General features: G+C 51.9%; 2 protein-coding genes across 12 annotated transcripts; both read left to right on the forward strand.

Moving 5' to 3' along the window:
* The first annotated feature begins 4588 nt into the window (after positions 1–4588).
* On the forward strand, positions 4589–12589 carry AMDHD2 (amidohydrolase domain containing 2). Of its 3 annotated transcripts, none has more exons than XM_084536843.1 (12): positions 4589–4671; positions 4717–4913; positions 5060–5196; positions 5968–6107; positions 6499–6553; positions 6949–7161; positions 8218–8306; positions 8542–8686; positions 8943–9050; positions 9738–9806; positions 10405–10506; positions 10902–12589. In XM_084536843.1, exons 2-12 carry the CDS (start codon positions 4831–4833, stop codon positions 10988–10990), a joined length of 1230 nt encoding a protein of 409 aa, XP_084392969.1. In that variant the 5' UTR covers positions 4589–4671; positions 4717–4830; the 3' UTR covers positions 10991–12589. The 3 variants fall into 3 exon arrangements, 2 of the variants coding, with proteins under 2 accessions (XP_084392969.1, XP_084392968.1); XR_014698213.1 differs by having other exon boundaries at positions 4600–4913; positions 10902–11047; positions 11153–12589; XM_084536842.1 differs by having other exon boundaries at positions 4600–4913.
* A 99-nt stretch (positions 12590–12688) lies between these two features.
* On the forward strand, positions 12689–19931 carry LOC311445110 (UPF0488 protein C8orf33 homolog). Of its 9 annotated transcripts, XM_084536844.1 has the most exons (8): positions 12702–12737; positions 13062–13110; positions 14152–14229; positions 15570–15705; positions 15891–16627; positions 18311–18401; positions 18525–18671; positions 18808–19931. In XM_084536844.1, the coding sequence occupies exons 4-8, from the start codon at positions 15693–15695 to the stop codon at positions 19002–19004; spliced, it is 1185 nt and encodes a 394-aa protein (XP_084392970.1). In that variant the 5' UTR covers positions 12702–12737; positions 13062–13110; positions 14152–14229; positions 15570–15692; the 3' UTR covers positions 19005–19931. The 9 variants fall into 9 exon arrangements, with proteins under 9 accessions (XP_084392975.1, XP_084392978.1, XP_084392972.1 ...); XM_084536846.1 differs by lacking the exon at positions 13062–13110 and having other exon boundaries at positions 12696–12737; XM_084536851.1 differs by lacking the exons at positions 12702–12737; positions 14152–14229 and adding an exon at positions 12748–12797 and having other exon boundaries at positions 15573–15705.
* Positions 19932–20024: the final 93 nt, after the last annotated feature.

Here is a 20024-nt window from a genome sequence, read left to right on the forward strand (position 1 = left end):
TAGCCAGATTAGGAGAATATGAGCAAATGTATTTGAGAACATCTAAACAGGTAGTTCTCACCTCTGTGAGGGGAAAAAAAAGAAAAGGTAATTTAGATTTTTTTATACCATTCTATAGGAACTCCTTAAGATCCCAATGTCCTGTGGTGCCACAGTGGCAGTCAATAGGCCCAGAGTGCTGATGGATACTGAGGTAACCAAATGTAGGTAAAACATCCTCAGCATTTTGATTTGTGCCTTGGGACATCAAGCCTTCCTCATTATTATTGTAAACCCATGCAAGTCCGGAGAAAGGCATAAAGCAAAATTCATACATAGGTGAAGGACTGCTGTGCGCTGAGTACCTGCAAATACACTGAGCACGATTACCAATCTGAGTCTGTAGCCTTGGCTGAGCATTTCTTCTGCAGCCATGCTCTAGGTCCTCGTTGGTGACTCCCAAGTGAAAGCTTGCATTTCAAGTCCTTTGCTGATGCTATTGTGTCAGCAAATTTCTCAAGTGATTCAATAAAAACTTTCTCAAAATTTTCTTTACTCCAGAAAAGTGCGGACCTCTGAGTTCCTTTCCTGCGTTAACTCACATCCAGATCCGTGCATTTCCGTGTGCGAGGGATCGGGTTGGTTTGGAAGAACAGAACAGGCAGCCTCAGACAATGAAATGACAGTTTGTAGAGTGCCTGATTCAGAAGAGGTGGTGTCTACCAGCACATAAATAGTTCCCTGTAGTGTGGCAGATTGCATGCACTGCAGAGTGAGTCAGCCCTGCAGTGAGAGAAGGGAGTGGGATGGCTCTGCAGCAGCAGAGGGTAAGCGTCCCTTCGCAGTCAGTTCAGGCTAGGTGAGGTGAGGAATGCCTGCTGTCAGATGCTGCCAGCATAGTTAATGCCTTCATAGAGCTTGCCAACTTTTTTCCTTAGCTTTCATGCTTTTTTTTTTTTTTTTTTTTTTTTTAATTACTATTATTATTTAATGCTCTATTTTAGAAGCAGAACCTACGAGATTGGTCAGTGACTGCTTTTAAGGCTACTTCAGTAACTTTTCAAATGCATCTGAAAATTAATTGCAATAAAGTAACTCCTGTTTGGAGAAAGCCCTGTTCTTCTCCCATAGGTACCAAGGGAACCCTGGGGTCAGTGCATTACAGGAAATTGGGAATAACACTGCCCATAATGGTGTAAACCAAGCCAGACAGAAGGACGTGAATGAGGAGAAAGCTGGGCTTGCAGTTCAAGATCTGTGTCCCATTTACGATTTGTGTGACGTTGAGCAGTCTGCCTGCTGGACTTTTACAGTGAAGTGGAGGCAGAAGTTTTGTGTCAGTTACCTGAGTTCATACAGCATCCAGCTTTGCTCTGAGGAGGGAGGGTAATGGGATAGCCTCAAGCCGCAGAGGAGAGGGTGATAACCACCTACGCCTAATGGTTCTGTCTTCCTCAGGCAGGCTGAGGATCAATCTTAGGAAATCCCTGAAGTTCCCAGGATTGGCAGTGTTTCCAGCTGACGGATGCAAACAGCATCCCTGGTCTGTGTGCATTAAGACAAATTTCTCAGAGCTCTTGGTGAATACACAAAAAAAAAAAATGGGAAGCCAAGGCTGCATCTCCACAATTGCTTCTTTCAGCAGCAGAGCTAGCGTAAGCCCATCCTCCTCTGGCACCTGTACCTTCTTTCATAGCTGTAGTGCGTGCTCCCCTGCTTCTCCTGAATGTGCTGGTACAGCTTTTCATGTGACCAGGCAGTGAATCTGATTTGGGAACTGAGCCAGGCTAAAAATAACTCAACCTGGAAAAAAATGTTTTGCTGAGGAAAAAGCAGTGAAGCTACAGTTTGATTCTCTCAGCCTATTACTGGGCCAGTGGAGAGAAAGAGCATGCGATTATGAGAGGTGGAGTGTGCAATGTGGGTGATGCAAGACATGGAGAATTTAATACTGAGGAATAAAGGGAGAGCATCCAAAAGGATAATCCTTAAGCAGGACAGGTGGGTGACATAAAGTTGGGCCGGGTGACGCACCTACAGCACCGATGAGGTAAATTTCCACACCTGTCATCTCAGTACAGGCTGTTCTGTTCAGCAGCACGAGAGGTCCAAGCCATTTTCTACTATTCTGATTCAGTGGTTCGCTTCTGGCTTGTGTCCTAGAAATTTTGCATTCATTTGTCACCAAAGGCTTGGTGAAAGTGTGTCAGCAGGGTGGGCCGTGTGGCAGGGTCTTTTATTGTGGACATTGCTGTGTCTAGCAGTATTTTCATTTACCTCTTCCACTGCTGAGAAAAGTTAGTGTCACAAGTCTCTTAGCATGTTCATTCATATGAAAATGCTCTGTTTGGCTACAGGCAGTTTGTGCGCTGGATGTGCCTTTTGACATGCATTTTAGCTGCTTGGAAGGGGACTTCTCCCCCTAAAGAGTTATTTTCTTAAATAAGCAGGCCTGAGGTTCAGTTTTATGTTCTAATCTTCTGAGTCTGGAGTCTCTTTACCTCTACTAAAGCCACAAATCCCTCCCACTGACGTACTGCTGGTTGTCCCTGGCAATGGATAATTTTAACTGTGACAAGTAAAACCTGCCTGAAGCCATTCCTAGTCCCAAATTCTCCAAACTACATTGTGTGTAGTTGTCTTGGGCTAAACTAACATCATTCCTGGTTCTCCATTTCCATGGCCCTTACTGGTATCCTACTGCCAGTAAAAGGTAGCTTCATCATGTGACTGATATGGAATAACTACAGCATGAAACCTCATCCAAATTAAATCCTGGCTAGACGGGAATGTTATGTTCAGGCACAATTACGTTCCCTGTCACGTATCTTCTCAGTGTGGTTCATAAGAGGAGCTCACATCAGCACCTTGCCTCGACACAGTCTAGATAAGACACTTCCCTCTGCAATACTGTGGGACACCGAACTAGGCAAACACTAGTTGGATGCTGCTGCAGCAGACAGTTGCCCATGTGGAGCAAAGAGGATGGAAGGAGAAGTGTCTGCAAGCAGACATCTAGAAGTACTTGGTTGGGGACGCTACTTTAATTAGAACAAAGCATAGTACTTGCCTTTAATGTTCTGAAGATAAACATGATTCCCTTTCTACCCACGGAGACTGCAGACATCAAAAGGATCGCTGGTGGCATGGTCTGCTGGAGAGAAGTCGGGGGCTGGCGGTTAGAGCACAGAATGAACATTGTCTTCTCCCCCAGCTGCTGCTGACTTGTTGAATTAACTGAGGATCTTGTCTACAGCAATGCTGTCAGCTTAGAAGTAACTTTTAAAAGAAATAATGACTTACATGTGATTGTTATTTTTTCCTGAAACTGAGACTGGAACAGTGAAGTGAGGGGCTCCAGAAGCCTTACTTTGCCAGAGCCAATAAAGAGTCTGAATTTCATTTTGTTGGTGTAATTATTTTGGCGTACTGTTGTGTCTAGCCGGATTTCCAAGCAGGTAAGCACTTTGCAGCAGATTGTCTGCCAGCTATCAGGGGCAAGGATCGGCTGATCTTTCAGTGCCTGGTGCATCTAGCAGGCCTGCGTCTGCCTGGGGTTGCCACTCCAGAAGTAAATAACCAGGAGTGGGATGCAGCACGGCCTGCAGCATTGCTTCATCGCAGTGAGTGCAGCCCACCGGCCCCACGCAGCACAGCGAGCCTGCTCCAGGCAGTGCCGTGTGTGCGATGCGCTGCGACAACGCAGAGCGCTTCCTCCAGGCGGACTCATTCCCCGGGGAGAAATGAGTCAACTTTAGCCATTATATCCAAAGTTAGTTAGTCACAATTCACAGACTTGAAAGCCATTAGGCACCGCTAATTCCTCTCATCTGACCTCCCAGGCCAGCGAACTTTGCCAGATAGAAAGACAAAAAAGTGCTTCAGTACGGCATCTCCTCAAAGGCATCAGTGTATGCCAGCCGCTAGCTCAGCGATGCTGAGGAGCACGGACAGCACCGAGAGCTGTCAGCATGTGGCAGTGAGGACAGCAGGCAGTGCAGGAGCCACATCACGGCTCCCTGCGGGCTGCAGGATCCTCGGCTGGTAGCTCCATGAGCTCGTGGAGGTAAAGGCAGCGGGGGCTCACTGTGATCTGTGCTAGAGCTGAGCACTGGTTCCTTGGGGATGTTCCTCTAGACCATCCTCTGCATGGAGATCTAAGCGTATCGGGATAAACCCAATGCAGAAGATGCTACCCCAGATGTTTCTAATCTGAATATTATTTGTGTGCAGAATGCCAAGAACAAGGTGACGAGGAGACGGCTGCAGTGAGTGCGAGCTGTGACGAACACCCGGGGGTAGGGGGACGGCGGGACGGCAGCGGGGGCTCCGTCAGCGGGGAGGGGGCTCCGCTGCCCCCCGGTGCCCCCTCTGCGGGCAGTGCCGTCCCCGAGCTCCCCGGCCCCGGGGGCAGCGCCGTGTGCCCGGAGCACCTCGGGCAGCCCCCCCCGGCCCGGGGGGAGGCAGCGACCTCCCCAAGATGGCGGCGCCGCCGCGCCCTTCCCGTGATGGCGGCCCCCGGGTGCCGGTCACGGGGCGGGGCGGGGCGGGGAGCTCCCGTTCGGCACCGGAGCTCGGTCACGTGACGGGCGGCCGGCGGCGCCCCCCCGCACCCCTCCCGCTGCCCGGGGCGCTCCGTGGCGGCCCCGCGCCCTCCCGGCGCCATGCGGGCCTGCGGGGCCGGGCCGGGCTGAGCGCGGCCACACGGGAGGGAGCGGCGGCACCGGGCACGGGGCCGAGCCCCGGGGCGGGCCGTGAGGAGGCCGGGGCAGCCCCGTCCCGCCCCGTCCCGGCTGCCCGCTCCCCCCCTCAGGGCTGCCCCGGTGCCAGGCCGGCCGCCCCGTCCCCACGATGCCGTCCAACAAATCCGTGTCGGACGCGCCCATCGCGCAGTTCACCAACTGCCGCATCCTGCGGGACCGCCGGCTGCAGCGGTGAGTGGGGAGCGGCGGGGGGAGCGGCGGGGGGGGCTCAGCGGCACCTGGCGGCCCCCCCCGGGCTCCCCGGGGTCCCGGCGGTGCGGGGCTGCCCCGGGAGGAGCCCCGGGAGGGGCGCGGTGCCAGCGTCAGCCTCCCCGCAGGGAGGACCTGTGGGTGCGGGAGGGGAAGATCCTCAACCCGGAGAAGCTCTTCTTCGACGAGAAGGGCTCGGCCGACGTCCAGCTGGACTGCAAGGGCAGCATCATCGCCCCCGGCTTCATCGACGTGCAGATCAACGGTAAGGCGAAGGGACGGCGGGCCCCGGGCTGGTCTGCCCCTGCTCTTCAGACCCTGCTGCCCACCACACAGCGTGTTCCTGCAGGGCACCAGCGACCTGAGGGAGCTGGCAGCCACTGAGCTAATCATAAAGAACAGTTTTGCCCGCGGCTGCTGCTGCTGTATCACTGATCCGCTTTGGATACGCGTATTTTCAGCCCGGCTTTCCTCCCTTTCATCAGTAGTCCCTGTGCTGGTAGTTTGCCTACCTTACGCTGCCAAGGACGCGTGGAGGATGGAGCAGGACTTCCCAAGGGATCAAACTGTACCTGCAGTGGCTCTCTCCTGGGTGCTGAGAGCTTTGTTCTCTGCTAGAACATGTCAGAAGCTAGATCCTCTCTTTAATGGGAAATACTCAGATTTTTCTCTTCATCAAAATAAAAAGTTGGTGCTTCTTGCAACACGCTGTGATTCTGTAGGGAAAAGCGCTCCAGTAGGATGGCGCTGGCTGGATTTGTGCTAGCAGAGCCCTGGGAATGTAGGGCAGGACGAGTGCTGGTGGAGCTCTTTGCCTCCAGTTCATGCCCTGTGAACTGAGTGGCTTGCTCAGGTCACACACAGTTTGTTTTGGTCACACACACACAAAAACAAAACAAAACAAAAAAAACACGGTTTTGGGTTGGGAAACTGGGTGTTCATGAGTCTGGTCCCCCGCTAGAGGGGAGGATCCGGGCAGCTGCTGCCTTTCTGCTGAGGAGGCTGCAGCTTCATCTTTGTTTTGTTCATGGTGCAGGAGGCTTTGGAGTGGACTTCTCCCTGGCTACAGATGACTTCAAATCAGGGATTGACCTGGTCAGTCAGAAAATACTCTCCCATGGAGTGACCTCCTTCTGTCCCACTTTGGTGACTTCTCCTCCATCTGTGTACCACCAGGTGAGTGACTTTCTCCCCCTCTCATCCTTGGGGTGATAAAGAGCCAAGGGCTGAGGCTGGTACCAAGAGTGGAGAGGGCTGGGGATGGTGAGATTGCAGAGCTTCAGTGACCGAGACAGCTGCCATGGTGGAAAAGCTGTGGGCATAAGGAGTTGGACTCCAACCCCAGATTTCTTGCCCTTAACCTTTAGACCAGCGAGGCGGTGATGTTTTCCAGGCCATCAGGTAGCTGCCCCACTGCCTTTCATGGTGGGGCTTGCAGCTTGCTTCTTCTTTGTGGGCTGTTTGGCCTTTTGTCCCCTTAGCCCAGCTCTGTGGGGACCTGGGGTTTGGGTTGCTTTGCCTGGCAGGGGTACCGTGGCTGAGGTGTCTGACAAACCCCTTTCTCCAGGTTCTCCCTCAGATCAATGTAAGAAACGGTGGAGCCCATGGAGCAGGTATCCTGGGTAAGTGGTCTTGCCGCGCGCTGTCCTCCCTGGAGCTACTCTAGGAGAGTGTCACTTCCCCTGATAAGAGGAAAGAAGCCGCTGCAGGAAGGCACAAATGGGGCTGGAGCTCTCTTGGTTGGGGGGATACACCGGTGGGCACAGACCTGCTCTCTCCCTCAGCCTGTCCCCGGCCGTTGCTGTGCCCTCTGCCACCCGCCCTTTTGGTTTCAGCAGAGGGATGGCTGTGGGGCTGTGGGGCTTGGCCGCTTCCAGTGCTGCGTCTTTTGTCGTACTGATCTCGTAGTTACACGAGCTGTGTTTTGCTGTTGGAGAAAGGCAGGAGCTTGGCGCAGGCAGGGTGGACGCAGCAGGTTTCTTAGCCCTTGGTGGTGACTCTGTTTCTGTCTGAGCAGGGGCCCACCTGGAAGGACCGTTCATCAGCAAGGAGAAGAAGGGGGCACACCCAGAGCACTGCATCCGCACCTTCGAGGCAGGTGCCTTCCAGGACCTGCTGGCCACCTACGGGTCCCTGGACTGTGTCCGGATCGTCACCCTGGCCCCGGAGATCAAGAGGAGCAGCGAGGTGATCCGCGAGCTCACCAAGCGGGGCATCTGCGTCTCGCTCGGTAAGGGCCGGGGAGGGGGCTCGGGGGAGCTGCTGTGTCTGTGCCGCGGGCAGCCTGGGACTGGGGTATCCCTGATGGTGTCTCCGTGTGGCTGGGCTGGGTGGCATTTCTTTGTGTCACCCCTTCCCTGGCCTGTATGGAGGACACAGACGCATCACAAACGGGGACCTAGGCTGGTGCTGCAAATCTGTTGCCCTCTGTATTGCAAGGGCCAAGTGTCATTGACTGGAGAGTGCTTGCAGTTTTGCACATGTGCACTGGTGCTGGAAAAACAGGAAATGATAGAAGTCTTCCTTCTTTTTTTTTTCTTTTAAGCCTTCAGTTAATAAAGATATAATTCAAGGCTGACTACGTGGAAAGGTTCAAACTCTGAAGTTCAGCTGCTTTAGGCCTTATTTGACAGGTGAAGTTGTTTTCCAAAGGTTGCTGTTGAGTCTTGATAACTCAGTTTTTCAACTGGAAGTGCTGGAGACCTCTTCCTTTACTGCATTTTTATAAGTTTTTTTAGGGGTGAAATTGAACCTTAATTGAGAAGGGTATTTGTGCAGAGCCTCTCACAGGCATGTAATGAGAAGAATCACAGAAAGACAGGATCTTTTCGCAGGGAGATTTGTTCACATTAGATAAGCTGCCTGTGCTGGGGCAAACAACTGTTCCTGAGTTGTGTTTTATTGATATATTCTTTCTTGGAAAGTGCCTGCTGGTTCCCTGCTTCTTTGACACCTCTCCACATAAAGCCTTGAAATACCTGTAGGCAGAAGGCACGTCCCAGGGCCTCTAGCCCAACCAGCAGGCAGCTCTCTGCAGTGCCTGTGAGAGCGAGGCAGTGGTGGTGGCTGCTGTGAGCAGTGAACCTGTTCACGTGAAATGCCCACTGCCAGAGGCTCCCGTGCTCAGTCAGACACCTCTGCAACGAGGCTGGCATCTCAGACCCAAACACAGGTGGGAGCATCAGAGCAGAGCCCTAGTGACGATGCATCTTTACTCCTGGAAGTCCCTCTGGGGAAATAAATGGAGCAGTGGGCAGAAGAATCACACAGCGGTCTCTGTTCCCAGGTCACTCGGTGGCAAATCTTTCCCAGGCTGAGGAGGCTGTGCAGCACGGTGCTACCTTCATCACGCACCTCTTCAATGCCATGTTGCCGGTGAGTAGTGAAGGGCGTTTGCCCTGTGCTGGCATTGCTTTTGGTGCTTTCTCTCTTGCTCTCCATCAATGCTTATTCTCATGGGCGTGTTTTGTACCGGGCCTTGCAGTGGGGTTTCACTGAACACAGCCAGGCAGGGCTGGGTAGAGGCAGCAGCTGCATCCCCTGGCAGGAGGGGTCTCAGCCTGCAAGGCCTGTTGACGTTCAACAGTTTTTCCTCTCTCTTCTTGGGCAGTTCCACCATCGTGACCCTGGCATCGTGGGTCTGCTGACGAGTGACAAGATTCCTGCTGGCCGGAGGGTCTTCTATGGCATGATCTCTGACGGCATCCACACCAACCCTGCTGCCCTGCGCATCGCCCACCGAGCCCACCCGTCGGGTAAGCCATACCATGCCCACGCCAAGTCACCAGCCTGGTGACAACGTCCCAAACACTGTGCTGTCTCCCACGAGTGCTACTCTTGCTGCCTGAAAGAGGCCATTGCCCCGTGGCGTGATCCACTGGCCCACTTGCCTCAGCTGGAGGTGGCTGGAGGCATCTTGCTCCCTCTCTAGGAGGGTCCGCATGGCGCAGTGCTCGGGGCTGTGATAGGAGTGGCCTCAAAGCTAGCACAGCATTTGCTTGCCTCCCTCAGGCCTGGTGCTGGTGACGGATGCTATCGCTGGCATGGGGCTGGCACCAGGTCGGCACACCCTGGGCCAGCAGGTGGTGGAGATCGATGGGCTGAACACCTACATTGCAGGTAAGTGCCTTTCGCGACAGAGCGTGGCACAGCACTGCCACTCGTGCCTATTCCTGGAGAGCTCAGCACACCTTCCAGTGCTTGTCAGCGTGAGGCAGCACTTCTGCCACCTTCCTGGGTTTTGTTGCCTGGTCAGTTAATGGCTCTGCCGTGACTTTGCCTTGGGGAGAATGAGGCACCTTGTGAAGATGGGAAATGCCCCGTCTGACTGGAGTGAGGAGGAATCTGACAGTTTTTAGCTGTCTGCAAAACCTTTGAATTCATTCTTGTCCAGTGGTATGGATGCTAGAAATTGTAGCGGGGTCAGAAAGGACAGAAAGATCTCGTGTATAGTTATTGTCCTTTGTATTTTCTGTAACTCCACCGCTTCTTGCTAAGTTCCCTAATCTGCTGGCAGTTAGAGACTGGGAAGATATTCTAAGGAAGGGTTGCTCTTTTGTCAGTTTCCTTCCTCTGTCTTTGGCAGCAGCTGCCTGTGTTGTGAGCTGGGGTTTCACCTAGTCCAGCTGGCCTGACAAGGAGCTGCAGGGTGACATCCCAGTAACTCCCTCTGCGCCGTCAGCACAGACACTCTCACCTCGTTCCATCACTCGGCAGCAATGGCTGAGAGACCTTCAGCTTGCTCCTTGTGACCCAGGATTTCTGCGCTTTGGGGTCCTGCTCAGCGCTGTCCTGTTCCTTTCCCAGGCACGAAGACCCTGAGCGGTAGCATAGCGACCATGGACGCGTGTGTGCGACACTTCCTAGAAGCCACAGGTAAGCGAGCCTCACCCAGAAGCTGTTACTTCTTGTGTCAGCTTGGGAAGAGCAAGACCTCTTCCCAACTGTCTGCCCAGCCAGGGAACGTCCCCTCTTGCCTGAGACGTGAGGAGAAGGGTTGTTATCAGTGGCGCTCTCCTCAGAGATGAGTACCTTTATGAGGGGAGGTTTCCTCTTAACCTGTGGCACTAAGGTGAACTGCCCTGCTCTTCCCTAACAAAGGGGCTAGAAGTGAATGATCTCCTCCCCATACCCTAGATAGTTCCCCTCTTCCTGCTGTCTCACCTAGGGATCTTATCCGCTCCCTATCCCTGTGCTTACGTGACAAGGGCATTCCAGTGTGTTGGGTCTGTGTAAAACCACCACATCCAGCTCCTCCTGTTTAGGGGAGAAGGAATAAGACCAGGTATTAGTGCCCTGTTGTGATAGGAGGGGACAAAGACCTTGGTGCTGGCAAATGCACTGGGGCTTGTGCGTGGATTTGGTTACCCAGATGGGTCCCTGACATGCTACCAGTTGCCTTAGCCACGAGTTTGGGGCTGCTATGGTGATGGGGCTGTTTGCTGCCCTAATGCCTCCCCCTTCTTACCCCAAGGGTGCTCAGTAGAGACTGCACTGGAGGCGGCATCTCTGCATCCCGCCCAGCTCCTGGGGATTGAGCACAAAAAGGGGACCCTGGATTACGACTCTGATGCAGGTATTGGTATGGGGATGGGGGTATGAGGGCTCGTGTGTGCTGGAGCAAAGCAGGGGCTGCTGCGAATGCTGGCTTTATCTGCCACTGCGGTGGGGGATCTGGGGAGACCCACCCTGCCCAGGATTTGCTGTGGAGTTTTGCTCCAGTGTTTTTTTTTCTTTTGGGTGGGGGTGGTGCTTCACAAGCCCTTTGGAGAGGCCCCTGCATCTCAGATGAACAGGGAGCAGAGCAAGGGTGGTGCTCCACTGCTGTCCTGCTGCCGTGTTTGGGGTGGGAAGAAAGTCCCACACCCAGACAGCCCTAGAGCCCAGCTCTTTCCAGCCAGGTTTGGCTGCCCCAGTTGCCCGCCTTCTGTTTCTCTGACAGCTGCTTCCTTTCTCTCCTATCTCTTGCAGATTTCCTGATGCTGAATGACAGCCTGTATGTGCAAGCCACGTACATTGCAGGCGAGGAAGTCTGGAGACAGGATGTGTTAGGCATGTGATGCTGGGCTGTCCTGGTGCCCTCCCGAGGCTCCCTGGCACTGTGATTAGCAGCTTTGGTAACCCCTCCCTCCCCCCCCACTTCTCTTCTTTTTTTTTTTTTCCTTCCTTCCTTCCTGCAACTCCCCTAAAGGAGCCTCATACCAAAGAGCTGTGTTTTCCAGCACAACCACTGCTTCCAGAGTTACAGCCATGCCTGCAACAAATTTGTTGGTGCTCAGCTGGTGGAGTGGGGAGAGCAGGCAGGTCTGTGCCAGGAGGGATTGTTGGTCCCTGGAGTGACCTGAAGGACTGCACAGCTGTCCTGTGTGGAGTCCCCAGACAGAGGTGCTCCTATCGCTGTCTTACAGTGGTGTGAAGCTGTCCCAGCCTTTGCACTGTTTTATACAGCACACACTAACCTGCCTGTGCCCCAGGCAGGCTCAAGCCATGTCCATGCCTCTCCATGCCGTTTGCCTTGCTCCTGGGCAGCTGCAGCTGGCTGGCTGTCAGTGCCAACCAGCTGAGCTCACAGCTCTTCATGTCAGAAGGTTGCTATTGCCTCAGCAGAAGCTGAGGACCACATCCTGATCCACTGGCACTGATCCTGCGTTGTGCATCTTCTGAAGCAAGGCTGCTGCAGCTCGCTGACTGGTGCTGTTGTAGGGCTGTCCATCAGTGTGGGCTGAATCCTCAGGGCAGAGATCAAACCCAGGAAAACGAGGCATTGCTGGTCCTTTGTGCCTTTTCCCTGCATGGGCATTGAGTCCGCAGCATGTGGTTTCAGCTGGAGCCATGGACAACATCCTGCCCCGGAAAACACCGTTCCTTCCAACCCTGCGTGCTGGCTGGGTCCTGCAGGGTCTGCACCCAGCCATGCCTAGCAGATCCCGGGCATCATCTGAGGGGCTGGTGCGTTCCTCAGGCTGCAGGGAGGACACTTCTGCTTCAGGTGATGCATCCAGGCTCTTAGTGAGGGGCTCACACGCCCTCAGTCCGGCCTGGGGTCTGAGGGAGATAATCCTATGGCTCAGAAGGGAAGAAAATTGCAGAGTGTTTCTGGCATTTCAAGACAGTTGCTGATAGCTCATAATTCCTGTGCTCGTTATTATCTTCTTCAGTACTTGACTGTCAGTTCTTTTCCTGACACTTGGACACTTCTGTGCCGAGACTGATGCTGTTTTCAAGCCTTGTGACCGGTTTTAGCACCTGCCGGGCCTCCAACCACCAAACAAATGTGTTGTTTTTTTTTGTAGTGAGGGGGTGCTGAGACAGGGGCAAAGCCTCAGCGAGCACGGAGGTTGTGAGGCAAGACAGAAGCCTGGGGAGGGCTGGTGGAAGCGTGCGGATTTTTCCAGTACTTTTTATAACCTTTAGAAGTGGGAAGCGCTTTTGGGGCAGCTTTGGGCCTTGCAGGGATGTCTGGCAGCCTGGGGGGATTTCTAACAGCAGCTGCCCCCGGCCTGAAGCAGGGAGCTGTGGGGCACCCGCGGTGTGCTTTGTGCGGGGAGCTCCCGTCTGCTGCGGGACGAATTCCGGGGTGGGGGGGAGATGCAACCAGGTGTGTAAGGCTTGTGGTGTTTTTTTTTTTTACACAACTCAATAAAAGGAAACCTAAAGCAGCCGTGGGGCCGGACGCCGCCTGTACGCGCCGCCCCTGCGCGCCGGGGGCTGAGGCGGAACGGAGGCGCCGCGGCCTGGAGGCGGGCGGGCAGCGGGGCGGGAGCTCTGAGGGGCGGAGGGGCCGGGACAAGGCCGGGCCGGGCCGAGGTGAGGCCCCGCGTGGGCCCCGAGCAGCGGCCGCTGCCCCCCGGCCGGGCTCGGGCCGCTGTGAGGGGCTGGGGGCTGCGACGGGGCTGGGCCTGGCCTGGGCCGGGCCGCGTGGGGAGCTGCGGGGGCTGGGCTGGGGCTGCCCGCGGGTTGTCCCCGTGTTGCGTGGCCGCCTCGTTCGTGTGGCGTGGGGAGGGGAGCGGAGGGTGACAAAAAGCGAGAGAAAGGGAGGGGGAGAGAGAATCCGAGCGGTCACACAGCACGCCTCCAGTGGAAAGCCAGAAAACGTGGTGGTGGTTGGTGTTTTTTCTTTTTACCTGCTAGTCCGATCTCTCACAGACTTCAGGAAACAGTCTCAGGATCCATTCTGCAGGTGAGATTTGTGCTGATTTTAAGCACTGTGACCCCCCCGTCCCCAGGGGCAGCCGCAGGGGGAGCCGAGCGGTGCCCAGCAGGAGGTGGGAGCCTCCCCCCACCCGCAGCTCAGCTCCAGCCTGGGCTCTGATTTAGCAGAGACGGACACTTTCTGTTGCCTGTGCTCGTGTTATATGGGATTTGTTCTAAATACAAACCAACAAACAGCAGTGAACTGTAAGAACTATCGGATTCACGGGTAACTAGTGATAGGACCAGAGGGAATGGGCTCAAGTTGCACCAGGGGAGGCTCAGGGTGGAAATGAGGAGACATTTCTGCTCAGAAGAGCAGTCAGGCCTTGGGATGGGTTGCCCAGACAGGTGGGGGAGTCACCATCCCTGGAGTGTTCAAGGAGAGGCTGGACGTGGTGCTTAGGGACAGGGTTTAGTGGGTGACATTGGTGGTAGGGGGAGGGTTGGACCAGATGATCTTGGAGGGCTTTTACAACCTTAATAATTCCGGGATTCTGGGATGTAAACAGCTTTGTATTTCATTTCTGTGACTTTAATTCTCCCTGTTTCTCGCACAGTAGTTTTAGATTAGACTTTAGGAGGAAATTCTTCACTGCTAGGGCAGTGAGACACTGAACAGGTTGCCCAGAGCAGCTGTGGATGCCCCGTCCCTGGAGGTGTTCGAGGCCAGGCTGGATGGGGCCTTGGCCAACCTGATCTGGTGGGTGGGATCCCTTCTGTGGCAGGGGGTTGGAGTTAGGTGATCTTTAAGGCCCCTTCCAACCCCAGCCATTCTGGAATTCTATGATTTACTGTCTAATTCCTTGCTGGTTGGTTCTTCTCCAGTTCTACTTCTGTTTTTCAGTCTTAAAGAAACGCTCTATTGGTAGGTCAGGCCCTTAAACACCAGGTTTATTTTAATGAAGCTTGGTCCTCATTGTTCTTGTTTGAAGGAGAAATTACTTTAAAGATAACATCATATAAAATGCTTTTCAGGAGAGCACGGTTTTATCCAATCAGTCCAACTTGTTAATATATGAATTTACAGATCTTGCTTCTGCCAATGGCCAGGGGAGAAGTGTGGGTACCCTTTGTAAGGTGCCTTGCTGAGTGCTGTGGATTCCAGGTAATTAACACGTGCCCACTCACTGTGCTTGAGCAGCAGACTGCTTTATTACACCAGTGTCTAGTGCTTGGTACCCAGTGTCAAGGAGCAGCAGGGAGGGTTTCTAGGAGCCAAACACAGTGACAGGGCAGGCAGAGGCAGGGACTTGGCCAGAAGGGGGCCCATTCTCACAGCACCTGACAGAGGAGAGCAAAGCAGGACTGCTGAAGGTAACCACGCTCTGCCTAGAGTCCAGATTGCCAGAGAAGTCTGTGGTGATGGGGTAGATCCAAACTCTAGCCAGGAATTTAGGTGTGGATCGGGGTCAAGGTCTGGATCAATGAGGTGTGTGGCTGCAGCAGTGCTGCAACATAGCTCAGGCAGGCCAAGCATGAAATCTTCAGTTTAAAATAGCTCACAAGTGAGTGAGGAGAGAGCTTCCCTTGAAGCTTTTTTTAAAATTTTTCCTTTGTAACAGCTCTTATTGGTAAACAGTACTTGAATGCAGACAGCAAAAGTCTTTGATGTAGGAGGCATGTGTGCTCAGGGCCCTGACACCTTGGTGCTGTGAATGTACACCTCGCTTTTTTGGGTGGGCCCAGCCCCATTGGGGTGTTTCTGCCTTGTAAACGCAGGGTTCGTAGTCCCTTCCTACCATGGGACTCTCAGCATTAGATCTGCAATCTGCCTGTGAGGTGTCCCTCGCTTGGAGAGTCCTGGAGAAGCACTGCAGCAAAGAGGATGTTTTTGTGTGTGCCCATTCCAAAGTGCTGGTCTCGTACATCAAACTTTTTGTGGCTTGAAATGTGTTAGACAAGTGCTGGAAGACAATGCCCATACAAAGTTCCCAAACTGAGGTCCTTGGGGCCCACTGGCATGGAAGAACCATGCTTTTTAAAGAATTGGACCTAACACAAGGAAATAATGTTACTGTTGTGATGTGGGTGGGTTGTATGAGAGTCAAGAAAGATTCCTTTCTCGGGTGTACTCACTATGCAGTCAGATCTTTCCCAGTTTTCCAGAGAATCCATGTTCTTGGATTTCTCAGTCGCTGTGGGGGAATGGATGTTAAGCACTTGGTAGCCTCAGTGCTGCTAGTAGTGCTGCACTGTACGCTTCATCAAATGTGTAATAAGTAGTTAAGTTCTATTTTTTTTTTCCTTTAAGGACATTTCATGGTACTGTTTTAGCTTCTAGAAGCACTTGGAGCTTTCTTTCACTTGAATGCCTGTCACGAGTTAGCTAGGGGTGATACGAACACAGAACATGTTGAGAGGGGACCCAGCGGTGTCTCACAGGATGTTTTTTATGGCACACTGTAACCTCTTCGTTGTTTCTCTCAATCTTTTTCTTGCATGCAGCAGAAGAGACGCAGCACACACCCAAGGTCCTGTGCTTCCGTGGGACTCCTTTTGTGAAGGAGTGAGAAGTGATGAGCTGCGCGCTTGGGGTTTAGCGTCAAGATAGCCAAGGACTGGAAGAGCATGGAGAAAGCAGGTGAGCTCAAACAGTCCCTTCAGGGGAGGGTGAAATTTGGTTCTTTCTTCCAGATTTCCCATCTCGCAGCTTGTGGTTGGATCGCCTCTCTGTGGCAGTACTTTTACAGAGGGAGTTGCAGTAGCAGTGGCATCCCCATAGCAGTAAACAGGTGTATTGATAGTAACATTCTTTTTCTTCCCTAGACACAAAGGCTGGTGATGTGGAAGCACAACAAGGCAACGGGCAGGCTTCGGATGGTGTGGCATACAGGAAACAGTCTGACCAAATCTCTGAGGCAAACCCAACGTGGTCCATGTCACCTGACAACAACTTCCGATTTGATTTCACGCTTCCTGAGGCAGACCCAGAAGCCTCTGGTGCACTTTTGGAAGCAGTCCCTGGTGCTGGTGGTGCTGAGCAGATACAAACCAGTGTAAGAGCCACTGAGCAGGAGAACTGGAGTGGAGCTCTGCATTCTGTGGACTCTGAACATGAATCCAAATTTGCCTTCAACTTTGCCATCCCAGATGAAGCAGATGAAGATTGTCCTCCGGAGCCAGTAGTTCCAGCAAGCCAACGTACAGAGGGTATGGCAGATCACAAAGTGCTGGGTGGTGCATTGCCTGCTGAATCAGCAGAGGTGCTGCAGGTTACAGCCCTGCAGAAGCCTGAGTTGGCTCAAACTGCAGGTAGTCCACCCAAAGAGGACAAAAGCCACCCCACATTAAAGATCCCCAAACCAGAGAGTGCTCCTGGAGATAAGACAGTGATGGAGAAATCAACATCAGATGGAGCTGCGCAGAAGAAGAAAAAGAAGAAGAAACAAAAACCTTCTGTCAGTAAAAAGGAGACAGAAGAAACTGAAGTCATCAGGAAGACAAAGACAGAAGCTAATGGATGCCAGAATAAAGATGCATCCCACCAGGATGAGACTTTGCAGGTATTTAAATATTGATAAGATCCCATCATTTATAAAGCCTTCAGTAAAAGAGACAGTTAGTGTCTGTGCAGAGCTTAACAATCAGTGTATTGACACGAGATGATATATGAAAGACGAGAATTACTGCTTGCTTGGAGCAGCTGATTTCTTCCCCTGCTAGTCAGTTAAGAACCCAGTCAGTGCCAAGGAATGCAGCGTTCCTTTGTTTCAGACCTGTGCTGAAACAGTTGGTGTTTAGACTTGTGATAGCTAATCCTGGGAACCCGAGTGCCACATTTTCTTTAAAACAAAGCATTAAAATACTGCAGGTAATTGTCCTCAGTTAGTGCCAAGCTGGTGTCTGTGGGTGTTAAAGCAGGCACTGCACCCCCAGCTTCCGCACTGTCAGCTGTCACAAATTACATAACACAAACAGAAAAGTTGCTAGCTGGTGTAGACAGGGCTGTGGCAGGTCCCAGTGTGGACCTTCAGGGAACTTCAAAGTTCCCACTGTGAGGCACGGCCCAGAAATAACTGAAGTTGCACGTTACGTGTAAACACACCATTAAGATCTTATGATCTAAACACATCCTGAGATTTCCTAATGTTCTGCTAAGGTCCAGGTCTCCATTTTATTTTTCTTTTCAGCATCAGTGTAGTTAACAAACAATTAACAAACAATGCCAGCTGGGCTATACTGACATACAAAATTGCAAAAGAATTGCTTTTGTTAATATTGTGGACTGAAGCTTGCCATCCAAAGTATTGCTTACCAACAGCCTTACCAGTAAACAGTGCTGAGTATCAGAAAGGTAGGAAGATTTGAAGATGATGTAAAGCCCTTCCCGTCCATTGGAAGGAGATTGTTGTAAGGAAAAGAAGGAGATAACATGAGGGCTTTTGTGTTTACGTGTACAGTACAGTTAACAATTGCTTCAGACCTTGGGTGCAGCCCTGGTTCTCTCCCTTTCTCTGTTCAGTTAGCTAGCAGGCTTTATGTGATAGGGCTTGGCTCCTTCCTTCTTTTGTTAGACATTGGAACAGGCTGCCCAGGGAAGTGGTGGAGTCACCATCCCTGGAAGTCTTCAAAAGATGTTTAGATGTAGAGCTTAGGGATATGGTTTAGTGGGGACTGTTAGCATTAGGTCAGAGGTTGGACTCGATAATCTTGAGGTCTCTTCCAACCTAGAAATTCTGTGATTCTGTGGTTCCATTTTCATGGCCTTCAGCTCCCTAGTCTTCATGCAGTTCTGGCTGAGCAACCACAAAGGAGCTGAGGCATCAAGACTCCGCTTCTTATTTTTTCTATTACTTACTCTTTGATTTCAGGCAAGTTTTGGGGTAGTCTTTATTGTTGTTTTGTTTTGTTCATGCTTATTCCTCCCATCCGTAAGTTGAATTGACAGCTTCTTTCGTGTGAAAGGGCCTGGCCAGCTTTGCAGAAAACTGTCATCTGAATGGCAGCCAGGTGTTAAATCCATCAAACAAAGGCAAGGAGTTGCAACAAAACATTTGTCCAGTGCTTTAAGTTTACCCACTGAAAATGTAGGGAATAGGGAAAATGTATGGAAGCCTATAAAGTAATCACCAGAACCAGAAATTTTGGATAGTCCTGCCTTTATGCAGACTTTTGTGTGTGTGTAGCAACTGCTGCTGGTTTTTGCATGGTTTGTTTCCTCATGCACTCTGTTCCGTGTTGTATAGCAGTCAGACGACCGGCTGTGGAAGGAGGTGGACTGGTGTGCTGAACAACTGGAGCTTGGCCTGAAGACGCAGAAATCCACTCCAAAGCAGGGTGAGCATTCAAGGGAACGGGAGATCTCCCCTGTGGGAGGGGTTGGCAGGCAGGAGCAGTGCAGCAGGGGAGGCCCCGTGGAGTGTCTTAAACTGTGGGTTGTTTCTCTTTGCACTGCTTCAGCCGAGGAGGCTCTCCGTGCAATCAAGACGCTGCGCAATGACAAGGCTCCGCTGGTGAAGAAGCGTCAAGTCATGAGAACCCTTTTCGGAGACTACAGGAAGAAGATGGAGGAGGAGCGGTGCAAACAGCTGAAGCTCATGCAGGCAGGTAGGAACACTGGGCACACAGGGGGAAATGAAGAGGAAAGGACTTTGCTCCTGCCCTCCACATAGCTCTGAAGAGTGGGAGCTCGCTGTATTAGATGACTAAACATAACTTGCCACTGTTTTCTCCCCTCTTTAAGCTGCAAAATCTGCCAGGATCATGGAAGTGGAGGAAAGCATCCGCAACAAGAACTGCCAGGTCGTCAGGAAGCGCTCTGGAGTGTGTAGGAAAAGCCAAGATTCATCAGGATCCCCTTCAGAGTCAAACGGGACACTTAATACAGGCTCATTCAGATTCACAGCTTCCCAAGAAGAGTTTCGCTTTAATTTCTTCTAGAAAGATTAAAGCTGTGGGTAGAAACTGTGCCAGATCTCCTATAAACTTAAAAAGGATGCTATGCAATAGAAAATGTTTTGCAAGAATCTCTGAATTTCCTGAGGAAAAGATTCTCTTTCAGAGTGCCTTTAGACAAAACAGATCTGCCAACCATGCATGGACCCCAAGTCTCAATTCTACGCAGCAGTCCTCTAGCCTCACACTGTAGAAAGGCACCTTTGCAAAGGTGCCTCTGGAAGGAATTGGTTTCCTTCCTGCAGAACTGACATTAACCTAAGAATGTCTTTTATAGTGGGAGATTTTCCCGTTCTCCTGTTGCTTTTGAATAAAGCAAACCTTTTACAGCAGATGAGGAAGCAATCTGTACAAAAGGGAGTGCTCTGTAATGAAGATCCAGCTTCTGTGAGGAAAAAGGAGAAAAGGCGGTGTAAGGGCACTGGATATCTGAGTGCTTCCGTGTAACGTCTGTGTGAATGCAGCTCCTGGTAGCGAGGAAACACAGGGCAGGATGTGTAAATAATCGCTGCCATCTACAGAGCACAAAAGTTCAGGATCTTGGGGGAAAATGAGTGAGAATCATCCTTGCTCGTTCATCTGTTTAATTGACAGGTGTTGACTTAAAAAAGAACTGTAAATGCTGATTTAATCCAGTTTAGGGATGTCAGGGCAGTTGTTTCCAGACAGGGAACGATTTCTGTTTCTGCAATCAGGCTCTTGTCACTTAGGAAAGATGAACAATCGGTTCTTAAAAACAAAACAAAACAAAAACCCCCACCAACTTTACTTTGTAAGTAGCCCAGTTACAGACAGCAGTGACTCAGAGGATAAATCAGCGGTATGCTAAACCCTGGGTGGCAGCGAAATGAACTGTGAGAGCCCAAAGGTTCTCTTGCATTTGATTTGTATTAAATTCTTGCTTTATGGACAGTATGTCTCCAGTGTCTTGATACTGCTTCAGCTAATGAACCAATCTCCTATGTTCATGCAGAAAATCTTCTCCACTCAGCCTAAAAAAGCTGA

Source organism: Aythya ferina (assembly GCF_964211825.1).
Source record: "Aythya ferina genome assembly, chromosome: 15".
In the NCBI taxonomy this organism is placed as follows: Eukaryota; Metazoa; Chordata; class Aves; order Anseriformes; family Anatidae; genus Aythya; species Aythya ferina.

Bases quoted from the DNA above. Each gene is read 5' to 3' on its own strand.
- LOC311445110 (XM_084536849.1), top strand. The intron at 18,402-18,524 runs GTGAGCATTCAA...GCACTGCTTCAG, and splicing joins GAAATCCACTCCAAAGCAGG to CCGAGGAGGCTCTCCGTGCA. The intron at 18,672-18,807 runs GTAGGAACACTG...CCCCTCTTTAAG, and splicing joins GCTGAAGCTCATGCAGGCAG to CTGCAAAATCTGCCAGGATC.
- AMDHD2 (XM_084536843.1), top strand. From the start codon at position 4,831: ATGCCGTCCAACAAATCCGTGTCGGACGCGCCCATCGCGCAGTTCACC. The intron at 8,307-8,541 runs GTGAGTAGTGAA...CTTCTTGGGCAG, and splicing joins TCTTCAATGCCATGTTGCCG to TTCCACCATCGTGACCCTGG. The intron at 9,807-10,404 runs GTAAGCGAGCCT...TCTTACCCCAAG, and splicing joins ACACTTCCTAGAAGCCACAG to GGTGCTCAGTAGAGACTGCA.